A 27,924-nucleotide genomic window follows, 5' to 3' on the forward strand; every position below is an offset into this window, starting at 1 on the left:
AAGAATTTAATAAATATATAAAGTACAGAGGAGGTGAGAAAGGAAATAAGAGGGGCGAAGCAACAGTACGAGGATAGATTAATGGAGATAAAAGGTGATTTGAATGTCTTCTATCGGCATATTAACCATAAAAGGGCTGTCAGAGGAGCAAGGAAGCAAAATAGAGATCAAAATGGTGATCTATGGGTGGCGGCAAAAGGCATGACTGAAGTACTAAATGGGTTCTTTGAAATAAAAACAGAAAATGCTGGAAATACTCAGCAGGTCTGGCAGCATCTTTGGGGAGAGAAACAGAGGGCTGGATTTTATGGAGGCGCTGTTCTCCAGGTGCCGGGGCCAAAAGTGGAAGGGCGGACCCGCTTTGGCAGCCAGAGGGACCCAGTGCCTCATCTTGTTGGCGGCAGCCTGAGCTGCTGTCCCTCAAGAGCTGCAGGCCAATCAGAGGGCTGGCAGCTCAGCAGCCTCAGCGGCGCCACCGCTAGTAGTGGCCACTGCTGGGGCTGCACCTGGAAGATGAGGGTGCATCTTTGGACGTGTACCCTCAAAGTCAGGTAAGTAGGGTCTGTGGGCGCTGGGGTCAGTCAGGCAGCGCTAGCGAGGGTTTCGGGGGGGTTTACTGAGGGCAGGGAGTGCCATTGCAGCTAGGGTGGCCATTGTCACCAGGCGGCACCACCTAGCCCCCCCTCCCAACCTTCCCCGCGATCCGAAGAGAGCCTATAAAGGAGGGCTACCCCCGCCCTGGGGCCCGCCAGGAGGGAGATCTCCCCATATGGTGGCGGGCCCCCTAAATAGTCACAAAATTCTCACAGAGATGGGAAAAGACCCTTAATTAACCACTTACGTTGCTTAATTGGGCTCTGTGTGGTCGGCCATCTGCCACCTTTCCTGCTGCTCGCAAGAAGGTATGGTGGCATAAAACTAATGGGCATGCCACCTTTCCACACCATTTTGCCAGCATTCCCGCCTACCAGCCATCTCCAAAAAGCTAGTAAAATCCAGCCCAGAGTTTACGTTTCAGGTTGATGACTTTTCATCAGAAGCTAAGAGATGGGGTTTTAGGCTTTTAGGCAAGTGAAAGGGGAAGAGTGGGAAAAAGAACAAAAAGGAAGATCTGTGATAGGGTGGAAGGCAGGAGAGATTAAATGACTAAAAGGGTTGATAGTGAAAGGCAAAATACAGTGGTAATGGGACATGTAAAGAAACAAAAGATGTGTCTGGAGGAGGTGCGAATGGCAGAATCATGAACAGCTGCGTCCTTACTGCCATTTTTGCTTTCGGACAGAAACTTATGTCATTTAATCTCTCCTTCCTTCCACCTATCAGAGACTTTCCCTTTTGTTCTTTTTCCTACCCTCCCGCCTTTCACTTGCTTAAAACCTATTACATCTCTTAACAGGAGACACAATCAGAGGGCTTGCAGCACAGGACAGTTGGCAACCCCACCGGGAGAATTGGGCACTGGTGAAGCAGGCAGGCGATTGTGAGGGTGCCTCAACGTAGAAGCGTTCTCAGACACCTTTGGCAAAATTGAGAATAAACAGTCCCACAGCTGGTAGTGCCTTTCATCCTGGCGGCTCCTTCACTGGGGCACGGAGCCTCCGGTTCCATTGGCTGCCCAGCTTGCTGCCAGGAGGCCGCCTCTAAGGAGCTGCCAGGCTCTGCACTCATCTGGGAGCTGCTCTGATAGCTGGAAACTGCTGTTGCCTTTGGAAAATGGCCTCTACTTGGGGCCTTAATTGGCCTAATTGGCTGCTCGCCTCCAAGGAGTGGGCTGCCGACTTTGTTCCAAACCCGGCACTGGAAAATTCCCCTGGAGGCAGGAAGGCATTGGGGACCTGTTCCGACTCAGTTTCTCTCTATTTTCCCAACCACCCCTGCCTCACAAGCCGTCTCCACGGGACTAGAACAAAAGGTGTTTCTTTCTCCACGATGCAGCCAGACCTGCTGAGTATTTCCAGCATTTTCTGTTTTTATTTCAGATTTCCAACATCCACACTATTTTGCTTTTGTTTTAATAAGTACTCTGTATTGGTGTTTGCCAAGGATGAGAACTTTTCCAAAGCTACAGTAAACGAGGAGATTGCTGGGATACTGGATGTGATAAAAGTAGGTAAAAAGGAGGTGCTAGGAAGGCTGGCACTGCTTAAAGTAGGTAAGTCACCCAATCAAGATAGATGCATCCTTGGATGCTGAGGAAAGTAAGATTAGAAATAGTGAAAGGGTTGGCCACAATCTTCCAATCCTTCTCAGGCACAGAGGTGGTACCAGAGGACTGGAGGGTTGCAAATGTTACACCCTTGTTCTAAAAGGAGAGAAGGACAAACCTGGCAATTATAGGCCAGTCAGTTCAATATTGGTAGTGGGCAAGTTTTTAGAAACAACAATCTGGGAGAAAATTAACAGCCACTTAGGCATGGACTAATAAAGGAAAGCCAGCACAGATTTGTTAAGGGCAAATCATAATTGACTAACTTGATTGAGTTTTTGATGAGGTAACAGAGAGAGTGGATGAGGGCAGTGCAGTTGTTGTTATGTATATGGATTTTTAAAAGGTGTTTGATAAAGCACCAAATAATAGTTGTGTTAGAAAAATTGAAGACAGCATGGATACAGAATTGTCTAAGGCATAGCAAACAGAGTTTGTGGTGACTGGCTGTTTATTGAACTGGAGGAAGGTGTACAATGGTGTTCCTCAGTACCAAGACCACTGCTGTTTTTGATATACATTAATAAATTTGACTTGGAGGTACAGGAGGCAATTTTGAAATTTGCAGATAACACAAAATGTATTACAAAGTATAGCAAACAGTGAGGAAGTTAGTTAATGCACTTCAAGAGGACATAGACAGGTTGGTGGAATGGGCGGACACATGTTAGATGAAATTCAATGCAGAAAATATGAGGTGATACATTTTGGTAGGAAGGATGAAGAGGGACAATACATGCTAAATGGTATAATTTTAAAGGGGGTGCAAGAAGAGAGAGATATGAGGGTGCTTGTGCACAAATATTTGAAGGTGTCAGGACAGGTTAACAAAGCATTTAATGGTGCAAATGGGATCCTGGGCTTTATAAATAGAGGCATAGAGTACAAAAGCAAGGAAGTTATGCTCAACCTATATAAAACACTAGCTCGGCTCAGATGGAGTATTGTGTCCAATTTTGGGCATCACGCTTTAGGAAGGACGTGAAGGCTCTGGAGAGGGCACAGAAGAGATTTACTAGAATGGTTCCAGGGATCAGGGATTACAGTTGGGTAGATAGACTGGAGCAGCTGGGGTTGTTCTCCTTACAGTAGAGAATGCTCAGAGAAGATTTGATAGAGGTGTTTAAAATTATGAAGGTTTTAGATAGATTAAATAAAGGGAAATTGCTTCCACAAGTTGAAGGGTTGATAACCAGAAGGCACAGATTTATGGTGATTGACAAAAAAAAGGCAACACAAGGAAAACCTTTTTAACACAATAAATGGTGAGGATTTGGAATACACTGCCTGATAGGATGGTGGCTACAGATCCTTCACAAGAGTTGAAGGAGATTAAACTGCAGGGATATGGGGAAAGAGCAGGTGAGTGGGACTGTCATGCTGGGCCCCCACCTGCCAAGAATGAGGCATATTAATTTCACCATATGGACATTAAATTTCAAATTGTTGCTGGGAAGAAGAGAAAGCCTGTTACAAGGGCTGCCAGACTTGGATGGAGGGCATTTGCATACCGATAGGGACAAGAGAGGGTACTTCCCTTATCCACATCCTAAAATGGACTTTCATCACCAAGTATTGTGTGTAAGAGGAGCACTCCAGAGACTGCTAAGGTGATACAATCCACAAACTGGTCACATGACTAATTGGCCAGTCAAGGGTTTTTTGAACTAGCCACAGAGTTTGAACTGAGAGTGTCTGTTGGCTCCTGAACTGAAAAGACCTCTCCTGGCTGGCTTGTCACAGCCTCCTGTCTGTCTGCTCCCATCACTTTCTCACGGAACTCCAAATCCACTGAAGACACATGAACCCCAAGAGAGAAAAGTCTCGTACAGCGAACAAGGTTTGAGAAGAATACCGGGCCCCAACGCAAAGCAAGATCTACCTACAATCAAGGACTCTACAGTGAGCTTGAAGATCCATAACAAAAGATTGCCTCAAACGTTTCCGCTTTATCTCTTCTGCTCTGTTCTGTCTCTATCTGCATGTGTGTATCACATATGCATGCTAGCGTGGGTATGTCGTGCATCCGTAGGCATCAACTGAATTAGAGTTTAAGTTTAATAAATTTCAACCTTTCTCTTTAAACCTAGGAAAACCTGTTTGTGTTGGTTTCTTTGCCTTATAATTGGAAAGTAGTAAACAAGGATTCACCAAGGGGGAGCTAAAAACACAGTGTTTTTAAAAATTAAACCCTGTTACAGTAAGACCAGGTGAAGGCTGAGAAGGACCCCTAGACGCCTTTCTCACCTGGCCGTAAGAGGGACTAACTGGATTGCTCTACAAATGAGCTGGTGCAGACTTGATGGGCGTATGGTCACCCTTTGTGTTGCAATATTCTATGATTCTATGAAAAATAATGCCACTACCTACCCATGGGTGGTTGGCGCGGACAGGGCCGCTGAAAATTGCTGAGTCTGGCTGGTCCAACACCTGCCCCACTCATTGACTAATTTTTGGATGTTGTGCTTCAGCAGGTGGTAGGCCCCTAATTTACATATATAAGGGGCTAACGGCTGTCTTACGCGTTCATCCAGGATGCACAAAAAGGCCAACACCTGAGCAGATTAGGCGCAGAAATCCCACTGCTAAATTGGAATGTTTTGCGTTTATCCTATGTTTAAAAAGTATGCCAATTTCTATCACATTGGGTGAATTTTAATGTTCAGACCCACTCGCAGTGGGGGAAGCCGACTGCGGATCAGGAACCCACAAGATCATGGAGTGGGTTTCTCAGTGGCTCTTTAACTGAACCACGGCATAAGCATCCAGCTTGAGGGTTTCCTGACCAATTAGAGCTGGTGGGCATGATCACAACCCACACCTGACTGTTGAAAGTTCAGTATTTAAAGGGACTCCAGCGAGGGAGAGAATGAAACCATTCTACAACTGGCAAGTGAGAGACAGCAACTAGAGTGATGGAGTCTCAACTAGGGAAGTCTGCCTCACATTTTTCTGAGGCATCCCTGGACATCATGCTGCAGGCTATTAGGGCCCACAGAGCCAGTTTGTTCCCAGCAAATGGGAGGAAGAAGCCTGTCTTGGAGATCAAGTAAGCATGGCTTAAAGTGGCTGAGGAGGTCAGCAGCAGGAGTGTGTTCCCTTTCTTATGTATACAGTGCTGCAAGACTTCATCAGTGACTTCAATGGCTTCATCAGGGCATGCCACATTCAAGTGCAAACCTCTTCACTCTGACTTCCCCATCCTTCGCCTGCACAGTATTCCTCAGCCCAACACAACTTCCAGGTACACCCATTCCTCTCCATCAAAGCATCTCTTCACATCCCCATCTGACCAGCCACTACTGACACACGCTCATCTTATTGCCCTCTCACATCCATCCCTCACAGTCACCCTCCACAAACGTGTCATTCCATCTTCTCAACATGTTCCATATCTGACACTAATAACTCAGTATTTTCTCTCTTTTCAGAAGAGAGCTCAGAACACCAGGGAGAGGCAGAGTACTGAGGATGGCCTCCAGCTATAGCTACCCGACTGCCGCAGAGGATAATGTACTGGAGATAAGTAGAGTCTCTGCATGCATGACCATTGGTGATTGAGAGCTGGGGGTCTCCCAGATACCTGGTAACAGGATGAGATATCAGACAGCCACACATGGCATACAACACTGACTTGGTACCAGTTGGATGCAAATGCTGAGCCTCAAGAGTCATGGACCAAGAAGATATTCTGGAGCAGCAGCAGAAAATGTGTGAGGTTGTGTCAGCATTTCCAGAGGCACCGCACACCATTGGAGGAGTCTGTCTCCATCATGAACCCCATGATGTCTCAGGCCTTTGCACTGATCTCGACTTGCATGTAAAGAGTGAGCCACCTGCATGGGTGGCAGGCTACCGAGTGCATGCTGCCCCTGATCAATGGTCTGCACACTCAGTCTCTCAACTTACATACAATGGAGGAAAGCCTTGCGTTGGCTGTCCAGCACCTCACTGAAGTGCAGCAAACTCCTCTTCAGCTCTTGGCTAGCAGGGCAGTGCAGATGAAGAAAGACGATGGAGAAAAAGTACATGGAAGTGGGGACTCAGCTCAAAGTGCTCCCACTCCTCCGCCCCACTTTGTCAGAACCTCCCATGCTGCCTGCTGTCCCAATGGCCGGGTGTGTCCCTGCACAGGTACAAGTGGGGCAGTCTTTGGGGGGGCGCTCACGGGCTCCAAAACCCAGAGGACATCGGCCACAAGCATCTCAGCAGTCAGAGCAGGGAGATGAGCAGCCTGCCTGTAGCTCTGCTGAAGCCACAGGGGGAGCACCACATAGGAGTAATAGAAAAAGCAAGAACAAGACTATAATTTCACAAAGGAAATCATTTGGATGTTAAATAAATTGTCACTTTCATTGTTAATGTTTATGCAACAGAGACTTTGTTTCAAAGCTCCATTGTCTAATGATCCCCATTGTTGCCTGTTGCCTGCCAAGTGGCCATCAGTCTGTGGAAAATGGTATGATGAGAGCAGAAGATGAGCAATGAGTGTCATTGAGAGGGATGAATTGTTGACTGTGGGAATGCTTTGTGCTGGGGCTGGGCACAGTTGGGTCAGTATTGGTGTGCCAGAAGGCTGCACTGCCTTAGATTAGCTGAAGTATGCCTGAATGATTTTGTCCCAGGCCTCCCTGCCAACTAATTGAGCAACTCTAGGTACCCTGGCCACATTAGGCCTCTCCTCCTCCTCCTGTTGCTCCTCCTCTTCCTCTTTCTCCTCCGAAGATGCAGAGTGGTCATCATCTTCCTCCTCCTGTATCTCCAGTCCTTTCTGCTGTGCTATATTGTGCAAGGCGCAGAACGCGACTATCATTCTGGGTACCCTTCCTTGTGCATACCGAAGAGTGCCCCCAGATCTGTCCACGCACTTGAATCACATTTTTAGCATCCCGATGGCCTGCTCAATAGTCAAACGTATTCATGTGGCTTCTGCTGTACCTTTCCTGTGTGTCAGTGGTACGGTTCCTCACAGGTGTTATCAGCCACATCTGTAGAGAGTAGCTCTTGCCTTCAAAGAACCAACCCCTGACTCTGCTTGGAATTGTGACTATCCATGGGAGACTTGACTGTCGCAGAATGAAGGCATCATGCAGCTTTCTGAGTATTTTGCACAGCTATGCATAATAATTTTTCGATGGTTACCTTTCAGCTTAACATTAATGGAGTGGAATCCCTTTCGATTGATGAATACTTCTGTTTAATCTGAGGGTGCCTTGATCACCACATGATTGCAATCTATGACTCCCTGTTCGTATGGGAATCCAGCCAGTGCAGAAAATCCGAGGGCCCTCTCATTTTGACTGACCTCTTCAGTAGCAAAGTGGATGTAAATACTGTCACCTGCAAGATGCACTTGTGCACAGCAGATGGTGAAATTCTACAGATGGCACCAGCAGATCCTTGGAAGGAACTGGAGGCAAAGAAATTCAGCACTGTGGCGAATTTGATCATTGTTGGCAATCCATGCCCACCTGGTCCACTTGGCAGGAGGTCTTCTTCCAGGAGGCTGCAAATGTCAGCAATGACCTGACGTGGGCATCTGAACCTCCTGAGGCACTGGTGCTCAGTCATGTTCAGAAAGCCCATCCTCTGACTCTATGCTGTGTGCTGGAGTTTTCACCTCCTCCAAGCTGGCATTCTGTGTCCTGTGAAGCGGCAGGTGGTGCTCCTGCTGGTGTTGCTCCCGCTGCTGATGGTGTTGATGGTGCTGCTTCTCTTGTTTCTCATCAGAAGTCCAAGGTGCATGAGCTGCTCCCATGCTGCAGAGAAGGCTGACAGTTGGGAAGTGCAGATCAAAGTCAAGAAACGCTTCGGTGGCAGAAATGACCTCCAAAGTTTTGGAAACCATCTCCAAAGCAGTGAAAGCACACTGTCAGAACAAATCCTGTGAGAAAAAGCAGCTGTCATATCTCTGTACTTAAAGGCTTTCCAACCTGTCAATTGCTCAGCCCGTCAATGCCTGCTGTCCTCTTGCCTTGTTCAACAGTGATGAGCTCCATGCAGCCTGGGAAACATAGGCGCTGGCAGTTGAAGCCAGAATCCATGGTTAAAGATGTAGTCAATTGGCTTTTAGCATATGTTAATAGCATACCTGCCTATCCCACAGAGGTTTCCTATTCATGAACGTGCTTTCATGCTCATGAATGCGCTCCAGTTAAATGCAGAAATTGGACATTACTACCGGCTTCTCAATACACCGGCATTTTTTGAAATTTTAATCCTCCACATGTACCGACACTCGCGTTTCCCCACCCTCCCTCCCCTGCAGGTTAAAATTCCCCCTATTTTGTCTACCTAAGCATAGAACTTTCTTCATCGAGCTCATTATTTTGATAGGCAAGGGAGTCAAGGGTTATGGAGGGCAGACAGGAAGGTGGAGTTGAGACCACAACCAGATCAGCCATGATTTTATCGAATGGCGGAGCAAGCTCGAAGGGCCAAATGGCCTTCTCCTGCTCCTAAGTCTTATGTTCCTATGTGCCTGGTTTTATATTTGCTTTGCACGAACTATCGTGTATAAATATCTTAAAAAGTATACCATTTTAGATGTGAAGTAATTGCACCAGCAAACATCCATAGGAATGTTTGTGTAAAAGTATTGTGGCAAAGTTACACCTTGAGAAGACTTTTTCTTTCTCTATATAAATTTTGAAACATATTTTTATATGTAGTAACAAACAGGTGAGTGGTATAGAATTTTTGGCAACCCTTAGCAAGTGGCAGTTATTCTTGCACAGCTCTTTCGGGTTCTTACCTAACAATCAAAAGCTTTCGACAGTTGATTATGAACAGTGCAAACTCCTGGGAAAGGCAAAACAGATGTTATTAAAGTGTCATCTTACTGATATTTTGATTTCAAAGGTTCATTTGAGATCACTGAATAGGTTATTTCAACAAAAGGTTTGCAGTAACATTTTGTTACTAAAATGTTACATGGTAATCAACATTTATTATTCAGTAAGTCATATTGTTGTCCCACAGTGATAAAAAGTAAAAGCTTCAATTCTGGAAACTAGAATAGGAAACAGAAATTGCAGGAAAAATATACCAGTAAATTTGTAAATGATTGGTTTTTGTTTCAGGTATAGACCCTTTATTAGGCTTTTTTGCAAGGGTTTTAAGTGTAAGAGTAAGGAAATCTTGCTGGAATTATATAGAGCTTAGCTGAAACGATACCTGAAGTATTCTTTACAGTTTCCATCTCCTTACCTAAAGAAGGATATGCTTGCCCTTCAAGGGGGTGCAACAAAAGTTCACTAGATTGATTCCTGGGATGAGAGGGTTGCCCTCTGAGGAGAGATCAAATAGATTGGGTCTATGTTCTCTGGAATTTAGAAGTATGAGAGGTGATCTCATTGATATTTAGTATTGAGATGAGGAGAAATTTATTCACTCAGAGGGCTGTGAATCTTTGGAATTCTCTACCACAGCGAGCTGTGGATGCTCAGTCGTTGAGGATATTCAAGACTGAGATTAGAGTTTTGGATACTAAGGGAATAAAGGAATATGGGGAAAGGGTGGGAAAGTGGAGTTGGTTGAAGATCAGCCATGATATTATTGAACAGCGGAGCAGGCTCAATGGGCTATATGGACTACTCCTGCTCCTATTTGTTCTTACGTCAGAAGCAAAACTCATTAGATTGTAAGCTATTTCATAACTACAAAGCACAAATTGGTTCAAATGGTAACACATAATCCATTAAAATGATGTTAAAAATTAAAATAAGCATTCAGAACACATAAAAGGTGGGGGTGGTGGGGGGGGGGCGGTGGATTTTAACCCCCTCCACCTAGCAGATCTGGGTGGAAAGGGAGTTAAAGTTGAGTAGCTCTATTTGCTGCCCCATACCCATCCTGCAGCAGGTATAGCTCTATTTTACATTTACTGGCGGCTGAGGCGCCTGCCAGCCTCAGGCTGGACCCTCACTAATGTATGCAAATCTTGATGTGCATATAACATAAGAATTAGAAGCTGAAGTAGGTCATTAGGTCCTTCGGTCGTGCTTAACCATTCAACAGACACCCAGAGCGAGTCGCCTGCTGCCACAGCAGGGGAAAAAGGTAACACAGTGCCAGCTCGGCTGCAAGGTTTCACACGAGTTCTGCTGCAGAGGAGTTAGATGAGGACTTTGATGGGGCAGTATACCTAAAATTGCTGATGTGTATATACACAGAAATGCTTTGGCAGGCCTGCAAGAAAGCCTTTGGTCACTGTCAAGGAGCATGGATGAGTCCTTCACCAACTTTGTACAGGGCTTTCTGCAGAGCTTGGAGACCAACCTTCCCAGTGTGGAAGTGAAGGCCAACTCCTTTACCACACTCTATGGACTTGACCATGATGCCTTGTTTGATGGCCGATGTCTTGGCTTCCATTGCAGCATAAGCCGAAGCCACCTAATGTCCGAGTGCTGTAGTGGAAACTCAGACTGAAGTCATGCAAGCTCAGCTTCTTGTCTTGTAAACTCAGTCTGCTGCCATCATGGCTGCGAATATCACTGTTCAAAGGAACTTGTAGGGTTTCAGAGCAGTCCAGCAATCTGTCTTCCAATAAGTTGCTAGGATTGCAGAGTTGCCACCCTGGGGGAGTGGCAGTGGCTCCATGGAGAACAAACCTGCTGTCCTTTCTCAGGATGACAGCATTTATCCTGTCACCACTGCCACTGCGCCAGTGCCCTTGCTGTTGCCTCTCAGCCACCCAGTCCAGACTGCTGCCACCCATGTCGAGGTGGTGCAGTCCAAAACCAGGCCTTCTAGGGCCAGAGTTGCTCAAGCTCATCCTGCAAGTCTATCTGAAGTCTCTCCCACTGTATGTCAGCAGCCTTGCACCAGCCATGCTGCAGTCGTTGGAGTAGCACTGCTTAGGAGCACGAGACTACCGGCACTGAGGGATCACACAAGGGTGATTAGTTGAAGTTTGTATGGAATATTGGATGGTTTGATTGATAAACTTGGTTTGGAATGTTTGTTTTATGGTGGCTGTAACTTAAGCATTGTGGCCAAGAGGACACTGAGATGGTCTGTAACAGAGAAAAGGTAAGCTGAGGGGCTGTTGGTGAATGGGGAGTTGAGGTTACGTTCACTGGCATCGCAGTCGGATGAGCTGATCACGGACAGCCTGATTGGAAAGAAGATGTATTGGTTGCCTCTTCTCTTCCTCCTCCTCAGCTCGTCACCGTATACCTGGTGCCAAGAGCCGTGCCCTCATTATGGCAAGGCTGTGCTGGATGCAGCAGACCATGACAAATCGTGACACGTACTCTGGAGGGCACTGCAGGTCTCCTCCAGAGTGGTTCAAGTAGCATAAGTGTTGCTTATGCATCCCAATGGTCTGCTTGATGAATGTGACAGCCTGTATCTCAATATATGCATGCTGCCCATCTGCGTGTAGGTTGCGCACCAGAGATTAGATTAGATTAGAGATACAGCACTGAAACAGGCCCTTCGGCCCACCAGCAGAGACTCCTTGTTGCCCATTAGTGTCTCGTAGTGGCTCAAATGCTGATGGTAGAATGGACGCCACAGAATAAAAATATCATGACTGTTGCCAGGCTAGCAGACATTGACCTGCATGATGCATTTAGTATAGTTGCACACCAGCTGGTCATTGAGTAGATTAGATTAGAGATACAGCACTGAAACAGGCCCTTCGGCCCACCGAGTCTGTGCCGAACATCAACCACCCATTTTCTTCTAATCCTACACTAATCCCATATTCCCAACAAACATCCCCACCTATCCCTATATTTCCCTACCAATACTAGTGACAATTTATAATGGCCAATTTACCTATCAACCTGCAAGTCTTTTGGCTTGTGGGAGGAAACCGGAGCACCCGGAGAAAACCCACGCAGACACAGGGAGAACTTGCAAACTCCACACAGGCAGTACCCGGAATCGAACCCGGGTCCCTGGAGCTGTGAGGCTGCGGTGCTAACCACTGCGCCACTGTGCCGCCCGAAAGTGGAACCTCTTCTGGTCATGTTATATCTTCGAATTTACATGTGGCACCCACAAAATGATATATGTGCAGGCAATGACACCCTGCAGTATGGGGAAGCCTGCTGTCCTAGCGAAGCCACTTGCTCGCGCCACATGCTTCTCTCTGGCAAGAGAGAATGAACTGTAATCAGCTCTCTTTGTATGCAGAGCCTCACTGCTGCCATAGTGGATGGTGAGCTGGAAGATGTTGGAAATATCATCTGCTCCAGCTTGGAAGGAGACTGACCCAAAAAAATTCATGGCCGCTGTCACCTTCAGAGCCACTGGCAATGCTGTCCTTGCTCTGTTGTGAGGCTACGGTTCTGCTTGTAACAGGTGGCAGATATCAGTGAGTACCTCCTTAATGAAACGGAGACGTCATATGTCCCTTGCTGAGGTTGAGGTTGGAGAAATGTTCCCCGAAGCGCCTGGACAGTAGGTCCTGTTCCTCCACCCCCCCTTCCTCCTCCCTGCACTTTGTGCAGCTTGGCTTCCCCTGTGTCTCCTCTGCTCATTCTCCCTGTAATGCTGCAAGTCAATGGAAATAGAAACTACAGCACCCATGACTGGGAGCAAATGGTCTGAGCAAAACCCTTAAAGTCAGAACCAAGGTCTTCACCACGTGCCGCACCACTCCATGTAGACTTCAGCAACTTTAAGTAGCAGTGTAAACCACCAAACTGGTTCACTAATGTCCTTTAGGGACGGAAATCTGCTGTCCTTATCTGGCTTACATGTGACTCTAGAGATTCTCAACTGCCCTCTGAAATGGCCATTCAGTTGTCAAAGGCAATTAGGCATGGGCAATAAATACTGGCCTTGCTAGTGAAGCCCACGTCCCATGAAAAAATTTTTAAAAATCCTCTACTAACTCAGCAGCAGCCAGCAGAAATCAATCAGCATCTAACCTGAATGTAATTGATGATCCCTTCATATAGCACTGGTGGATATCGGGGTGGTGGGGGGGATGGGGGTGGGTGGCGGGGAGCAGTGGCTGCAGGTCGTTCTTGCTAATGAATGCAAGTGCAGCTGTGCAAGATTAAGACATTAGCTGGCATGATCAGGTTGAAAATGGCACTGCTGGCTTCAAGTCAGTGTGACACGGTGACTGACGTCATGATCTGCCAACTTCGCATACTTCTGGCATATATTAGGAACAAAAGAAATAGTAGCAGGAGTAGACCATATGGCCCCTTGAGCCCGCTCCGTCATTAAATGCAATCATGGCTGATCTTCTCAACTCCACTTTCCCGCCTGCTCTCCATTTCTCTTGATTCCTGGAGAGACCAAAAATCTGTCTATCTCAGCTTTAAATATATTCAACGATTGAGTATCCACAACCCTCTGGGGTAGAGAATTCCAAAGATTCACTACCCATTGAGTGAAGAAATTTTTCCTCATCTCAATCCTAAATGATCGACCCATTATCCTGAGACTGTGGTCCCGTGTTCTATATTCCCAGTGAGGGGAAACAACCTCTCAGTGTCTACCCTGTCAAGTCCCTTCAGAATCTTGCGTGAGGTCACCTCTCATTCTTCTAAACTCCAGAGAGTATAGGCTTAATTTACTCAGCCTCTCAGCATAGGACAACCCTCTCATCTCAGGAACTAATCCCGTGAACCTCGCCGTACCTCCTCAATGCAAGAATATCCTTCCTTAAATATGGAGACCAAAACTGCACACACTACTGCAGATGTGGTCTTACCAAAGACCTAAAGAATTATAGCAATGCTTCCTTATTCTTGTACTCCAATACCGTTGTGACAAAGGCCAACATGCCATTTGCCTTCCTAATTGCTTGCTGCAACTGCATGCTAATTTTCAGTGTTCCTTGTACAAGTACACTCAAGTCTCTCTGAACATCAACATTTAGAAGTTTAATGCATTTTTAAAAATATTCTGCTTTCTATTTTTACTACCAAAATGAGTAACCTCACATTTCCCCATATTATACTCCAACTGCCACCTTGTTGCCCACTCACTTAACCTGTCCATATTGCTTTGCAGCTTCTTTGGGCTGGATCTTGGGAGTGGAAGTAGGTGCATGTGCGATTTGAAGATTATATTCTTGGAGGTCGGCACTGGGTCCTGCCGCCTCCGGAATGCAAAGCTATTTTTAAAGTCATGCCAGGAGGGAGGGAACAGCAAGTCCACATGCCTCAAATTAATTGCCTGTTGAGTTCATTGTGGAGCTCATTAAAAGGAGCAGTTTGTAAGTTTTAATGGAAGGGTACAGGGAAAAAGTTTCTGCGGATGTGACTAGTCAGGTAGGTAAAGGAGAGCCAGTAGATGTAATATACTTGGATTTCCAAAAGTCATTTGATACAAAAATTTAATACGAAAGATAAGGGCTCATGGATTTGGGGGTAATATAATAGCATGGATGGAGGATTGGTTAATTGACACGAAGCAGAGAGTTGGAATACATGGAGCATTTTCAAGTCAACAGGCTGTAACTAGTGGAGTGCTACAAGGCTCAGTGCTGGGGCCTCAGCTATTTCCAATCTACATTAATGACTTAGACAAAGAGAACAAGAGTAATGTATCCAAGTTTGCCAATGATACAAAGCCAGGTGGGCATGTAACCAGATGCCTGGAACATTTCCAGGTCCCGACCCTGTGCTGCATCAGCAAAGGCCCTAATTGGCCCACGGACGAGCCAGGTGTCCAATTAGAGGTGCCAGATGTGTCCTGGAGGCGGGGTCAGGTTACAGAGGGCTATTTTAAAGTTGTGTTTGCTGACAATGCAAACACTAGGTGGCGCTGTACTAGCACATGCGCAACTGCAGCCTCATCGACTGAAACGTCACTGTCTGCGATGTTCAGACAGCTCCCAGGATTAAAGATGGCGCTGCTCAATTTATCACAGAAAAACAACTTCAACCCATGGCAGCACACAATGGACATGTTTGATACTCGGAGAACATTGCACTGTTTAAAGTCTCATCAGAAGGACAGCACCTCTGATAGTGCTGTACACCCTCTGTAATTCTGAGAGGTTGCAGTGCCATCCCGTTCTCCAGCCGCTCACTCCCCACCACCCAACACTCCACACCTCATCCCGTTCTCCAGCCGCTCGCTCCCCACATCCACCCCCCCATCCCTCCAGATGCTAGCTCTAGGCCGCGGGCCACGCTGCTTCCCTTCTTTTGGCCATGCTGCTGCCTTCAGGAATGGAGCAGCAGGAAGATTGGAGGGCCAGTGTTGGCATGGGCATGAGTCCCTGGGTAGCACTTCATTTTTCTGATGGCTCCTTAGAGGCGCTGACTGATGCAGTTGCAGAGAGGAGAGAGATGTTCTTCCCAGTTTCAGGAAGGAGAATTCCATCCAGTGAGAGCAACAGACACTTAGGTACCTCCACTCGCCGCTACAAGGATTTTTACCCTTGGCTGGCGGGTGTCCCAGGCCCGATAAAAGCTCCCTGTTAAATGTAGACGTCTTTCTGATGGCCTGGGTGGGGCTCCTGATCATTCATCCTGTGCCTGACGGAGGGCTGCCCCGGATGCCCCAACCACACCCAACACCCAACATGCACCCGGTCTTCCCAATTGACTATTCTTGCCTTGCCGGGGCCTGACCGGTTGCCCCGGCAAGGCTCCAAAAATGTACCCGTTCTCCGGGGCTCCCCGAGCTCTTCCATCTTCAGCTGGGTTGCAGTCCCTGAGTGGTCACCACTCCCGTTGGCACTGCTGGGACAGAGAGCTACCAACCCACTGATTGGCCGGCAGCTCCATTGGGCGGGACTGCCGGCCACAATGAGGTGGAAGTCTCGCCTCAAACCAATTAATGGCCTGGGAACTGCAAAATGCGGTCTGGATCCTCAGGCCAGGCGGAGGCGAGATCGCCACCAACTTTTTGGTCAGTGGACAGCTCCCGTCCACCGAGGGTAAAATTCCAGCCATTGGGGCAGCACAGTGGCGCAGTGGTTAGCACCGCAGCCTCACAGCTCCAGCGACCCGGGTTCAATTCTGGGTCCTGCCTGTGTGGAGTTTGCAAGTTCTCCCTGTGTTTGCGTGGGTTTCCTCCGGGTGCTCCGGTTTCCTCCCACACGCCAAAGACTTGCAGGTTGATAGGTAAATTGGCCATTAGCAATTGCCCCTAGTGTAGGTAGGTGGTAGGGAAATATAGGGACAGGTGGGGATGTGGTAGGAATATGGGATTAGTGTAGCATTAGTATAAATGGGTGGTTGATGGTCGGCACAGACTGGGTGGGCCGAAGGGCCTGTTTCAGTGCTGTATCTCTAAACTAAACTATACTAAATTAGTTATTTTCAAAAATTTAGAATTCATTTAGAATGAAAACAACATTGAAATATTGCAAGATAAAAGGAAATGAAGGAGGAAACTGTGTTGTTGGCAGACATTCTCATTGCGATATTGTCAATATAGATATCAGGGGCGGCGCAGTGGTTAGCACCGCAGCCTCACAGCTCCAGCGACCTGGGTTCAATTCTGGGTACTGCCTGTGTGGAGTTTGCAAGTTCTCTGTGTCTGCGTGGGTTTCCTCCGGGTGCTCCAGTTTCCTCCCACATGCCAAAGACTTGCAGATTGATAGGTAAGTTGGCCATTATAAATTGCCCCTAGTATAGGTAGGTGGTAGGGAAATATAGGGACAGGTGGGGATGTGGTAGAAATATGGAATTAGTGTAGGATTAGTATAAATGGGTGGTTGATGGTCGGCACAGACTCGGTGGGCCGAAGGGCCTGTTTCAGTGCTGTATCTCTAAACTAAACTAAGTATTGGAGAGTAGCAAGTAAAATGCTTTTAAGGACTGATACAAGCATGACTTTAGGGACCAGAAGCTTTAGTTAAAGTGCCAATCATAACAGGAAGAATCTCTGGCTATTTGATTAAATATGATTTATCAGTCAACATGAGATTAGTGAAGTTAGTTACACTCAATAAGTTTATTAGACTCTTTCTGGAAAAGTCATGGTAAGCTGGTGAAAGGCTACTAATTGTCCATTGAAACTTGAAAGGGTTATTTCATTTTCTCGTTTACAGGGAAGCTTTTGACAACAACACAACTTGCATTCATATATTACCTTTAATGTAGAAAAATGAACAAAGGCACATCACAGAAGTGTAATCAGACAAACATTAATCTCGAGCCAAATAAGGACAAATTGGAAAGGATGACTAAAAGCTTGGTCAAAGAAGTGGATTTTAAGGAGGGTCTTAAAGGAGCAAAGGAAGGCGGAGATACAGAGAGGTTTAAGGAGGGAATAATACAGCTTAGGGCATAAATGATTCAAGGCACAGTCACCACTGGCGGGAGGAAGGAATTGGGTATACAGAAAATGTCAGAACTGAAAGAACATAGATTTTTCAAGGGTTGTAGGGCTGAAGTAGAGTACAGACTCGGGGATTTCCTGTTTATGGTTTTCCAAATATCTATTTTGTACTTGTCAATCCAATTTTTCACACTTTCCTGGACTTTTGTTTCTTAGTCACTATCATCTTCGAACCATGTCACAAACTCTGTACCCTTGCCATTAATTCCATCCTCCTCCAGTCTCAGGTTGAACCAGACGGTTCACAACCTCAACTTCTGATTTGACCTCAATCTGAGTTTTTAACTCCATATTCTGTTCCTTACAAAGACCACCTACGGTCACCTTGTAACATCATCCATTTCTGCCGCTGCCTAAGCTCATCTGCTGCTGCAACTCTCATTCATATCTTTCTTACCTCCAGATTCTACTATTCCAGTGCTCTACTGGCAGGCTTCTCATCCTGCACTCTTCATACTCCAGCTCATCAAAAACTCTGCAACTGGAAAACCCCTGCTTATTAACCTACATTGGCTCCAATGTTCCCTCAATACCTCAAATTTAAAATCCTCATCCTCATTCTTAAATACTGTCATGGCCTCACCCCTTTCTATTTCTGTTATGTCCTCCAGTCCCGCTGAATTAATTTTTCCTCTGACTTGGACCTCTTGTACATCCTTTTCTCTATCATTGGCAGTCACCCAAGCCCCATGCTCTGGGATTCTATCCCTAAACCCTTCCACCTCTTCAACTTTCTTTATTTGTGTTCCTCCCAAAAGCCTATCTCTCTGACCAAACATTTGCTCATGTCTCCTAATATTTTCTTCTTCGTTCAATATTCATTTTATTTTCTTCCACTTCTGTGTAGCGCCTTGAATGTTTATTTTACATTACAAGACCTTATAAATGGACAGGTGTGAAACAGCAGCTGACATTAAAGTTGTATTGCAGTTTTTTGATCAATTGTAAATAAATTTGAATGTTTGGTTGTCTAATTTTATTTAATTTCTTTGTTTTAACTATTATTCTTTGGCAGGCAACGACTTCCTTCAAAAAATGTCTATTACTACCGCTGTCCAGATCATCGGAAAAACTACGTTATGTCATTTGCCTTTTGCTTTGATCGGGATAATGAGGTGTACCAGTTTGCTTACTGTTATCCTTACACCTACACTCGCCTGCAACATTACTTAGATAACCTGGAGAGAAGGAATATGGATTACTTCAGAAGAGATTTGCTTGGTCTAAGCGTGGTAAGCATATTAAAGATGTGTAAACTGTCTTCCACTATAGCATCAGAAACCAAACAAAGCTTGGGGCACTTTAATGCTGCTTATAGACTAATGCTTCAACCTTAGCTTCAGCCTTAGGTGTTCCTTGTAATATAATAATGCATCTAAGGAAAAATTAGAGTTAGCAATTTTGATATATTATTTTTCTTTAATTTGTGCTTCCACCTTTATTCGTAATTCAACATTATTATTTAATACATTCAAAATGGCCAATTGCAAATGTTTATGTTCACCAAATTTTTATACTTCACATTAGTGACATTGTTAATGACAGTCCAAAAAAAATCATTTCTCTCAGTGGCTACAAATGAATACTTACATGTTATGTTAATAAGAATGTTTTGTAACACTTTCATGCATGTACTTTAACTGAAAACATTAGGACAGCAAGAAAAGTAGCAAAATTCATTTCCTGGGCATATATACACATCCCCATTGAAACAAATGGGAAAAGAAAGTAACAATATCAATGTCCTTTGCTGTCACTTTGGGTTATAGACCAATTATTTGTTTTTTTTTCATGTGCACATTAGTGCTGATTTTTGTCTTCATCACTGGGCAGGAACGGGGAGGTAGTGCGGAAATCACATGCAGCATTTACCACCTTGTTCCTGTTACCGCTCTGACAACTGCCATTTTGGTGGGGGTCTAAAAGTGGGTCGCTCAGGCACCCATCAGAAACTTCCAGCTGAGGGTCCTATGATGCCAATAGGATTCGGTTGCAATTTTGAAGTACCAAGAGAGAGTAAACCACACATGTTCCACACATTGGTGCTTGGTATAGAGCAGCCTAACTTGCTGTCTTTAAAGGACTTCTGGTACCTTGCAGATAAGTTTTTTAATAATTTTGTTGGGCCAGCAGAAACATCAGTGCTTCAAAAATTTACTTTTATCGCTGCCTGACCCGCCATCTCCCTCTTCCAAAATTGCCTCCAAGTCTTTTACTTACCACAATTGTCTCTGCTCCATAGAAGAGCCACTGGATTTCTTGCCCCCTCCATTTCAGCTGCCTGTGGATGGATGGCAGTCAGCCAAAAATCTATGCCACTACTTTTATACACAGGTCAAACATTAGTTCTCCATTGAATACAAATCAAAATTCATAACAGCAAGCAGGTGATGAACAGCATTTATCAAGAACCAACTATATGCAAGAAAAGGAAACTTTCAGAAAAATAGAAATTCATAATAAATGCCAGAGAACAATGGCGTTCCCAAACATAATAAATTAATTATTATGGTTTTATATGAGAATCTATGAACAATGGAAAATGTAAAGCTAACATGATTTTCTTATTAACAGAATTTAAAAGACTAAGCAGAAGTAGAGAGGGTAAAATAATCAGCTCTATAACTTCAATTTGCATTCTGTTGTTGAGTGGCATATCTCTTGTTTTGCTAAGGAGGTCCAGACCTGGATGGGCTTGGAGATTGTAAAAAATAACGATGGTGTAAACGTCTCCATACTTTACAGTTGTACATATAATCAGCTTTGTTAGAAAATGGGTTGAGTGGTTAAGGTCCGAAATGCATTGCCTGAGAGTGCGGTACAGGCAGGTTCAATCGAGGCATTCAAAGGGGAATTAGATTGTTATATGAAAAGGAAGAATGTGCAAGATTACAGGGAGAAGGCAGGGGAATGGCCTCCTTCTGTGCTGTAATAATTCTGCGATTCTGTGTGGTAAAATAGAACAGTTTGAGTGAAAGACCTGCTTAGACATCTTTAGGAATGAACTGCAAATAATGTTGAAATGTCTGTTCATTTTAATATTTAGTGTTTTAACAGTGAAGTAATGAGTAAAGTTTATTTATTGTAATTCATTCTCTCAAGTGAGGATTAAAATTTCTTTCACTTTTCGCCCCTAGTTACAGCATCGAGTACAGCATCATGTCAGTGTAGCATGGACCAGGTACAATATAATGGTCACTCGATGATGGCTCAATAATTTTACCTTAATACAGGAGGAAAACACATTCTCCCTAAGATTGTTTTTTTTTCTTTCCAATGACAACTTTGCTTTTGGTGGCTCTGTGAGATTCCCAATGTAGTACTGAATTGTGGCCAGTTTGTTGCTGAGGATGAGCACCTGTTAGTAGCTGTGAGCTGTGTTGAGACTGACTAAGCTGGTTTGTTTTACAATTCTTGATGGTAGAGCAGAAACTTTCACTGGATCAGTCTGAACTGGATTTGAAACTAAATTTGAGAGGGGACACTACATGTACTAAAAATCTAGACATTCTAGCTATCTGTAATTTTTAATGAAATGTATGGTAATAAGGCTGCTTCCATCCCTAGTTAGAGTCATAGAGTCATACAGCACAGAAACAGGCCCTTCAGCCCATCATGTCTGTGCCGGCCATACAGCACCCAATTATTCTAATCCCATATTCCTGCACTTGGCCCGTAGCCCTGTATGCTATGGCGTTTCAAGTGCTCATCTAAATACTTCTTAAATGATGTAAGGGTTCCTGCCTCCACCACCTCTTCACGCAGTGCGTTCAAGCTTCCAACCACCCTCTGGGTGTAAAAATGTTTCCTCAAATCTCCCCTAAACCTCCTGCCCCTTACCCTAAATCTATGCCCCCTGGTTCTTGACCCCTCCGCTAAGGGAAAAAGTTTCCTCCTATCTAAACTATCAATGCCACTCATAATCTTGTAGACCTCAATCATGTCCCCCCTCAGTCTTCTCTGCTCCAAGGAAAACAACCCTAGCCTTTTCAGTCTCTCTTCATAGCTGAAATGCTCCAGCCCAGGCAGTGAATCTCCTCTGCACCCTCTCCAGTGCAATCACATCATTCTGATAGTGTAGTGACCAGAACTGTACACAGTACTCCATCTGTGGCCTAACTAGCGATTTATATAGCTCCATCATAACCTCCATGCTTTTATATTCTATGCCTCGGATAATAAAGGCAAGTATCCCATATGCCTTCCTAACCACCTTATCTACCTATGCTGCTGCCTTCAGTGATCTATGGACAAGTACACCAAGGTCCCTCTGACTTTCTGTACTTCCTAGGGTCCGACCATCCATTGTGAATTCCCTTGCCTTGTTGGTCCTCCCAAAATGCATCACCTCACACTTGTCAGGATTAAATTCCATTTGCCACTGCTCCGCCCATCTTACCAGCCCATCTATATCTCCCTGTAATCTAAGGATTTCCTCCTCACTATTTACAACACCATCAATTTTCGTGTCATCTGCGAACTTACTGATCATACCTCCTATAACCCGTCTAAATCATTAACGTACCCTACAAACAGCAAGGGTCCCAGCACCGATCCCTGTGGTACACCACTGGTCACAGGCTTACAATCGCAAAAAAAGCCCTCGACCATTACCCTCTGCCTCCTGCCACTGAGCCAACTTTGGATTCAATTTGCCAAATTGTCCTGGATCCCATAGGCTCTTACCTTCTTAACCAATCCCCCATGCGGGACCTTATCAAAAGCCTTACTGAAATCCATGTAGACTACATCCACTGCATTACCCTCATCAACACATCTAGTCATCGCCTTGAAAAATTCAATCAAGTTAGTTAGACACGATCTCCCCCTGACAAAGCCATGCTGACTATCCCTGATTAATCCCTGCCTCTCCAAGTGGAGATTAATCCTGTCCCTCAGAAATTTTTCCAATATTTTCCCAACCACTGATGTTAGACTCACCGGCCTGTAATTCCCTGGTTTATCCCTACTACGCTTCTTGAATAACGGTACCACATTCGCTGTCTTCCAGTCCACTGGTACCTCTCCTGTGGCCAGAGAGGATTTGAAAATTTGTGTCAAAGCCCCTGCTATCTCTTCCCTTGCCTCACATAACAGCCTGGGATACATCTCATCTGGGCCCGAGGATTTATCCACTTTTAAGCCTGCTAAAACAGCTAATATTTCCTCCCTTTCAATGCTAATTTGTTCAAGTATATCACAATCCCCCTCCCTGATCTCTACACCTACATCATCCTTCTCCATAGTGAACACCGATGAAAAGTAATCATTTAAAACCTCACCTATGTCCTCCAGCTCCACACAAAGATTGCCACTTTGGTCCCAAATGGGCCCTACTCTTTCCCTGGTTATCCTCTTACCCTTAATATACTTATAAAACGCCTTGGGATTTTCATTTATCTTGCCCGCCAGTGTTTTTTCATGCTCTCTCTTCGCTCTCCTAATTGCTTTTTTAAGTGCTACCCTACACTTTCTATACTCCTCTAGTGCCTCTGCTGTTTTCAGCGCTTGGGATCTGCCATAAGCCTCCTTCTTTTTCCTGATCCAATGCTCTATACCACTTGACATCCAGGGTTCCCTGGGCCTGTGAGTCCTCCCCTTTACCTTAATGGGTACATGTTGGCTCTGGACTCTCACTATTTCCTAGTTGTGATCTTTTCGACTAGGACTGTGGCACAGATGGAGCTTAGCAGCCATGAATTAGAAATATGAGTTACCAGCCTTCCATAGGTTAGATTTAGAATTGAGCATTTCATAGTTCCTTGGACAGAAGTACTTCCTGAGAGGAAAAAAAAGCTGGTTTACGATCCACCATCTACTTCAACCTACAAGAGCAAAATACTGCGAATGTTGGAAATCTGAAATAAAGACAGAAAATGCTGGAAATACTCAGCAGGTCTGGGATCATCTGTGTAGAGAGAAACAGTTAACATTTCAGGTCTGTGACCTTTCATTAGAACTGGAAAAAGTTAGAAATCTAAAAAGGTTTTGAGCTAGGAAAGGGTGAGAAAAAGATCAAAAGGGAGTCTGTGACCTGATCAAATACAAGAAGGGAGGCAATTGGGAAATATATCAGCGGATGAACTGCAGCCCATTTCTAGCAGGAGAACAGCATTGTCTGTACCAGTCAAGGTCAGCACTGCTTTAATTTCTTTGCAACTGGATTCTTCCAAGCAACATATGGAGACCTTTGTCACATCAAACAGCCATCAATTCCCCATTACATTTCAGATATGCTGTGCAGTTAATTTTCTTCCCAATGGAAACAGAGAAACATAGAGAGAGAGAGAGAGAGAACTATTCAGTTCTACTGACTGGCAGGGTTCTTTCAAGTGCAAGGATCAATTACTGTGGCAACCTCCTCAATTTTATGAATAGGTAAAGCTTTCATTCCACTTATGTGCAGCCAGTGTGCAATAACAATCATATTATGGTACACTTACCCTGGAAACTGATGATGTACCATATATATGTGTGTACCATATACAAGATGTACTGCAGCAACTCACCAAGCCTCCTTCGACAGCACCTTCCAAACCTGTAACCTCTACCACCTAGAAGGGCAAAGGCAGCAAACACATAGGAACGCCACCACCTGTAAATTCCCCTCCAAATCACACACCATCCTGATTTGGAACTATATTGCCGTTCCCTCACTGAAAGTGATAATGATGAAAGGGAAAGGAAGAAGGACTTATTTCGCCACACCATAAAGAGGGTAAACAGAAAGGGAAGAGCATGGATTAAGACAGTCAGTTGCCAGCAGCCAAAGAAAGGAGGGCACAACTTGCAGCTCAAGTCTTTCAATGAATTAAAGTTGACATATCAGACCTTCACACTTCACACCTGCCTGCTTTCTCCTCCCAAAGACTTCAGTCAAATTCCTTCATGGAAAATCAACCTTTTTGCATCCTTTCTGGAAGGTTCTTTCTCTTTCTCTCTCCTCCCTCTCTCTTCATGTTCCTTCTGGAAGGCTCTTTCTCTGTCTCCTGTCTCTCTCTTTTTCCCTTTCCTCAAATTCAAGTTTCCTCTGTTCCAATTGTATCTTTGCTACCAATACCCTGTCGGAGTCTTCTTCTAACCCTATTTCTACTTCTTCAGATTCAAGGGAAAAATAGTTGGCCACTAGCCTCAGGAGTTCAGACTTCCTAGCCTTGCCCTATACAGTGATCCCAGACTGCTCAGCCATTTTCCTCAACTCCTGCATAGACAGTGCTTTTAATTTATCCCAAGTTACTTCACCCTGGTTTGGGGAGCTACTAGCTTCAGACACAGACATGTTAGTATTCTAGCACACACAACCACAAGAAAACCTGTATTGAAATCTTTTCTCATTTTTATTGGGAACAATTTGGCTTCCCACTTCCAATTTCCTTGTTTGTCTATGGGTCAAATCCAGGACAGTAGCCCCAAATTTCTGTTATAACAGGTGCGAAGGAGTCTAGGGGTTCCTTCTCAGCCTTTGCCTGGTTTAACTGTAACAGGGTTTAATTTTACAACACCGTGTTTTTAGCTTCCCCTCAGTGAATCCTTATTGCACCAATTGTAAGGCAAAGAAGTCAATTCAGATAGGTTTTCTTAGATTTTAAACAAGAAAGGTAGAAGTTTATTAATCTTAAACTCTTATCCAGTTACCGACCACGAATATGTGACGCAACCACTCTAGCTTGCAGATGCAATAAACACACACACAGATAGAGACAGAAAAGTAGAAAAGAATAAAGGGGAAATGTGTGAGGCAATAGATGGGTTTCTATTTTACTGTCCTTTGAGTTTGCTGTGAAGTCTTTGGTTGCCAGTCAGACTTGCAATTCGTTGGGGCCCAGTGCACATTTCAACTTGTTTCGAGGTCGGAGTCCTTTCTCTCTTGAGGTTTACATGTCTTCCATGGATCTGGTGGCTTGGGAGAAAGCGAGAGAGAGAGAGAGAGAGGCTTCCTTGCTCCAAGTTCCAGTTCAAACAGCCTTCTGAATTCAAACTGTCCTATGGCTGGTTCAAAAAACCTGGACCAGCCAATTAATCATGTAACCAACTGGTTTAACCAGCCCTGGCTCTGTGGATTGTATCATCTTAGCAGGGCCTGGAATGTGCTTCCTTGCCTTTAATGTCTGCTGATTAAAATTCATTTGGGGTTAACTGGAGCAGGGATTAGTCCTTTGTCTCTCCAAGCCCTGCCTGTTAGTATGCAGATATTTTTCCAGCCAGGTGTCTGGTGATTTTTTTAACAAGCCCTTTCTTCACTCCAGCAACAGTTTAAAATCAATGTTCATATGTCAAAATTAATATGTCTCATTCTTGGCAGGTGGGGGTCTGCATGACAATAGGAAAGTTCCCATGGAGCCTAGAGATGATCCTCATTTCAGTGAAACTACTGTCCTAGAGGGTCCAATTTCCAGCAGCCTTTCTTTTGCAGTGGCAAATAGTATTGTGTGAGGCCATGTCTGCAGTTTCCTAATTAAAGTAAGGAAGCAGGCAGATGCCACTCTATGGTGAAATAATGACATCTTTGACCACTCCTGGCAGAACTCTGATTCAGGACCCAGGTGACTGAATATTTGCAGAATGTGATCTTTGCAAAAGTGAGTGTCCCAGACAACCAGTTTCTGACAAAGAATAATTATGAGAGTTGAGAAGATATATGAAGCCTGTAGTAGTGTGTGGATTGGCAATAATGCCTTGACTTATCTTGGATACCCTTGTGAGATCATTAAACCTTTTTCCACACTGTCTGTCAATTCTTGGGGTAATGGAGGTTTCTTGTCCATCCATACAGTCTGAAACCACCATCGTGAGGGCTTTCTGCCCTCAGTCCCCAACAGTCTTACTCTTCTGGGCTTCATTTCTGTCAAAGAAATCTGCATAGTTAAATCCAAAAATCCTGGGCCCTTTTTAACTACTGACACTCAAGGCTGCAGACTGATGCGTTCTGGAGCATATTCATCACTGCTGTCTCCTGCTGTGCAAATAGTATGTGTTCCTTTAAATGTCAGCAGCAGTACAGCACAAATTATATTGGTTATGATGCCAGATCTAAGTCAATTTCTTGGTTTTATTAATGTTGAAAGAAAGTATAAACAGGTTAATAATCTGTATACTTACAAGTAGGATATCCACTGGAATCTTTGAACTAATAACCAATCCAGGCAAGTTTTCAGTACAGAATACCAGATAATTATTGAAAGCAAACCTATTTATACACCTAGATGGACAATGTCAGGTAACTTGCTTTAAACGCATCAATTCTGAAATGATTGCCATGTGATCTTTGTGTCATATGCTACTATATCAGTAGATGGCGATGTTGTACCACATGTACTCCATTCTCACTGAAAAGTGGGGTGATGTTTATTTCTTATATGTAGAGCATAATAGTATTTTCCATGGTTATAAAAATCATACCTCATCAGAATAATAAAAACTAAAATCTGGACATTTTGACCTTGATTTTAAACACCCCTTGATGGGCAAGAAGAGGTTGGGTGAGGGATTAAAATGTCAGGAATGGTGATCCTGCCGCATTTCTGGCCGCCACAATATTAACAGCAGTGAATATCAGGGTCAACCAGTTTCCTGCTGTAGAGACATTTTTCTACATTGAAGACAATATAAATGTAAGTTGCTGTTGTTGAGAGGCAAAAAGCTCATGAATATATATGGACTGTGATCATTGTTTACATTGCATGATGGTTTTGATGCTCTTTGTTGGAAAGAAGTGGATTTCCTGCTCAAGATGCACTCTATTGTAGTGAAGAAGAGGAGGAAGATGAGTACCAACAGCAAGGGTATGCTGAAGAGGAAGTTGGCCAACAAAGAAGGTAGCAACGGAGAGGCATATTTATAGAAGCCTTACCCACCTCACAAGGTATACAGACAAGGGCTCAGCTTCCTTAACCTGTCGAGGAGTAGTAGTTCAGAAGGCTCTGATTGTCGAAGCTGGTGCTCATGGACTTCTGCAACCTCCTTGAGGAGATCCTCATGCCTGCTGACCCTGGCAACCATGCCATACCAGTGGCAGTGAAAGTGACCACCCCACTTAAAGCTTTGCACATTTGGATTCTTCCAGGGTGCCACAGGGGACATATCAGGCTCTGTCACAGTCAGTTACCACAAATACATCAGACAGATGACTGCTGCGTTATTTACCAGGGCAAGTTGATGCACCTCCTTCCCAACTGATGACAACAGTAAGGTAGACAGAGCATTGTGGTTTGCAGCTCTAGTTGGTTTCCCACAAGTGCAGGGTGCCATAGACCGCACACATAGAGGCATCCAACTGGTATTCAGTTCTGAATACTGGTAAGGGTGATGGTTCCTCTAGGAATTGCACCAAGAGCCAAGCGCATGGGGAAAGCAATAGTTATAGGGAATTCAATAGGGGAACAGGCAGATGTTTTTGCAGCCACAAACATGATTACAGGATGGTATATTGCCTCCCTGGTGCTAGA

At 44.7% G+C, this 27,924-nt stretch overlaps 1 protein-coding gene across 2 annotated transcripts in view; it reads left to right on the forward strand.

The window, feature by feature from the left end:
* The window catches only part of agbl4 (AGBL carboxypeptidase 4), a 1,307,642-nt gene that overhangs the window by 513,024 nt on the left and 766,694 nt on the right, over positions 1 to 27,924 (forward strand). For both annotated transcript variants that reach the window (XM_068036420.1, XM_068036421.1), the window contains exon 5: positions 18,495 to 18,711. In XM_068036420.1, coding sequence (XP_067892521.1) covers positions 18,495 to 18,711 — 217 coding nt within the window. The remainder of the gene's footprint in view (positions 1 to 18,494; positions 18,712 to 27,924) is intronic.

The sequence above is a fragment of the Heterodontus francisci genome, chromosome 8 (genome assembly GCF_036365525.1).
Source record: "Heterodontus francisci isolate sHetFra1 chromosome 8, sHetFra1.hap1, whole genome shotgun sequence".
In the NCBI taxonomy this organism is placed as follows: domain Eukaryota; kingdom Metazoa; phylum Chordata; class Chondrichthyes; order Heterodontiformes; family Heterodontidae; genus Heterodontus; species Heterodontus francisci.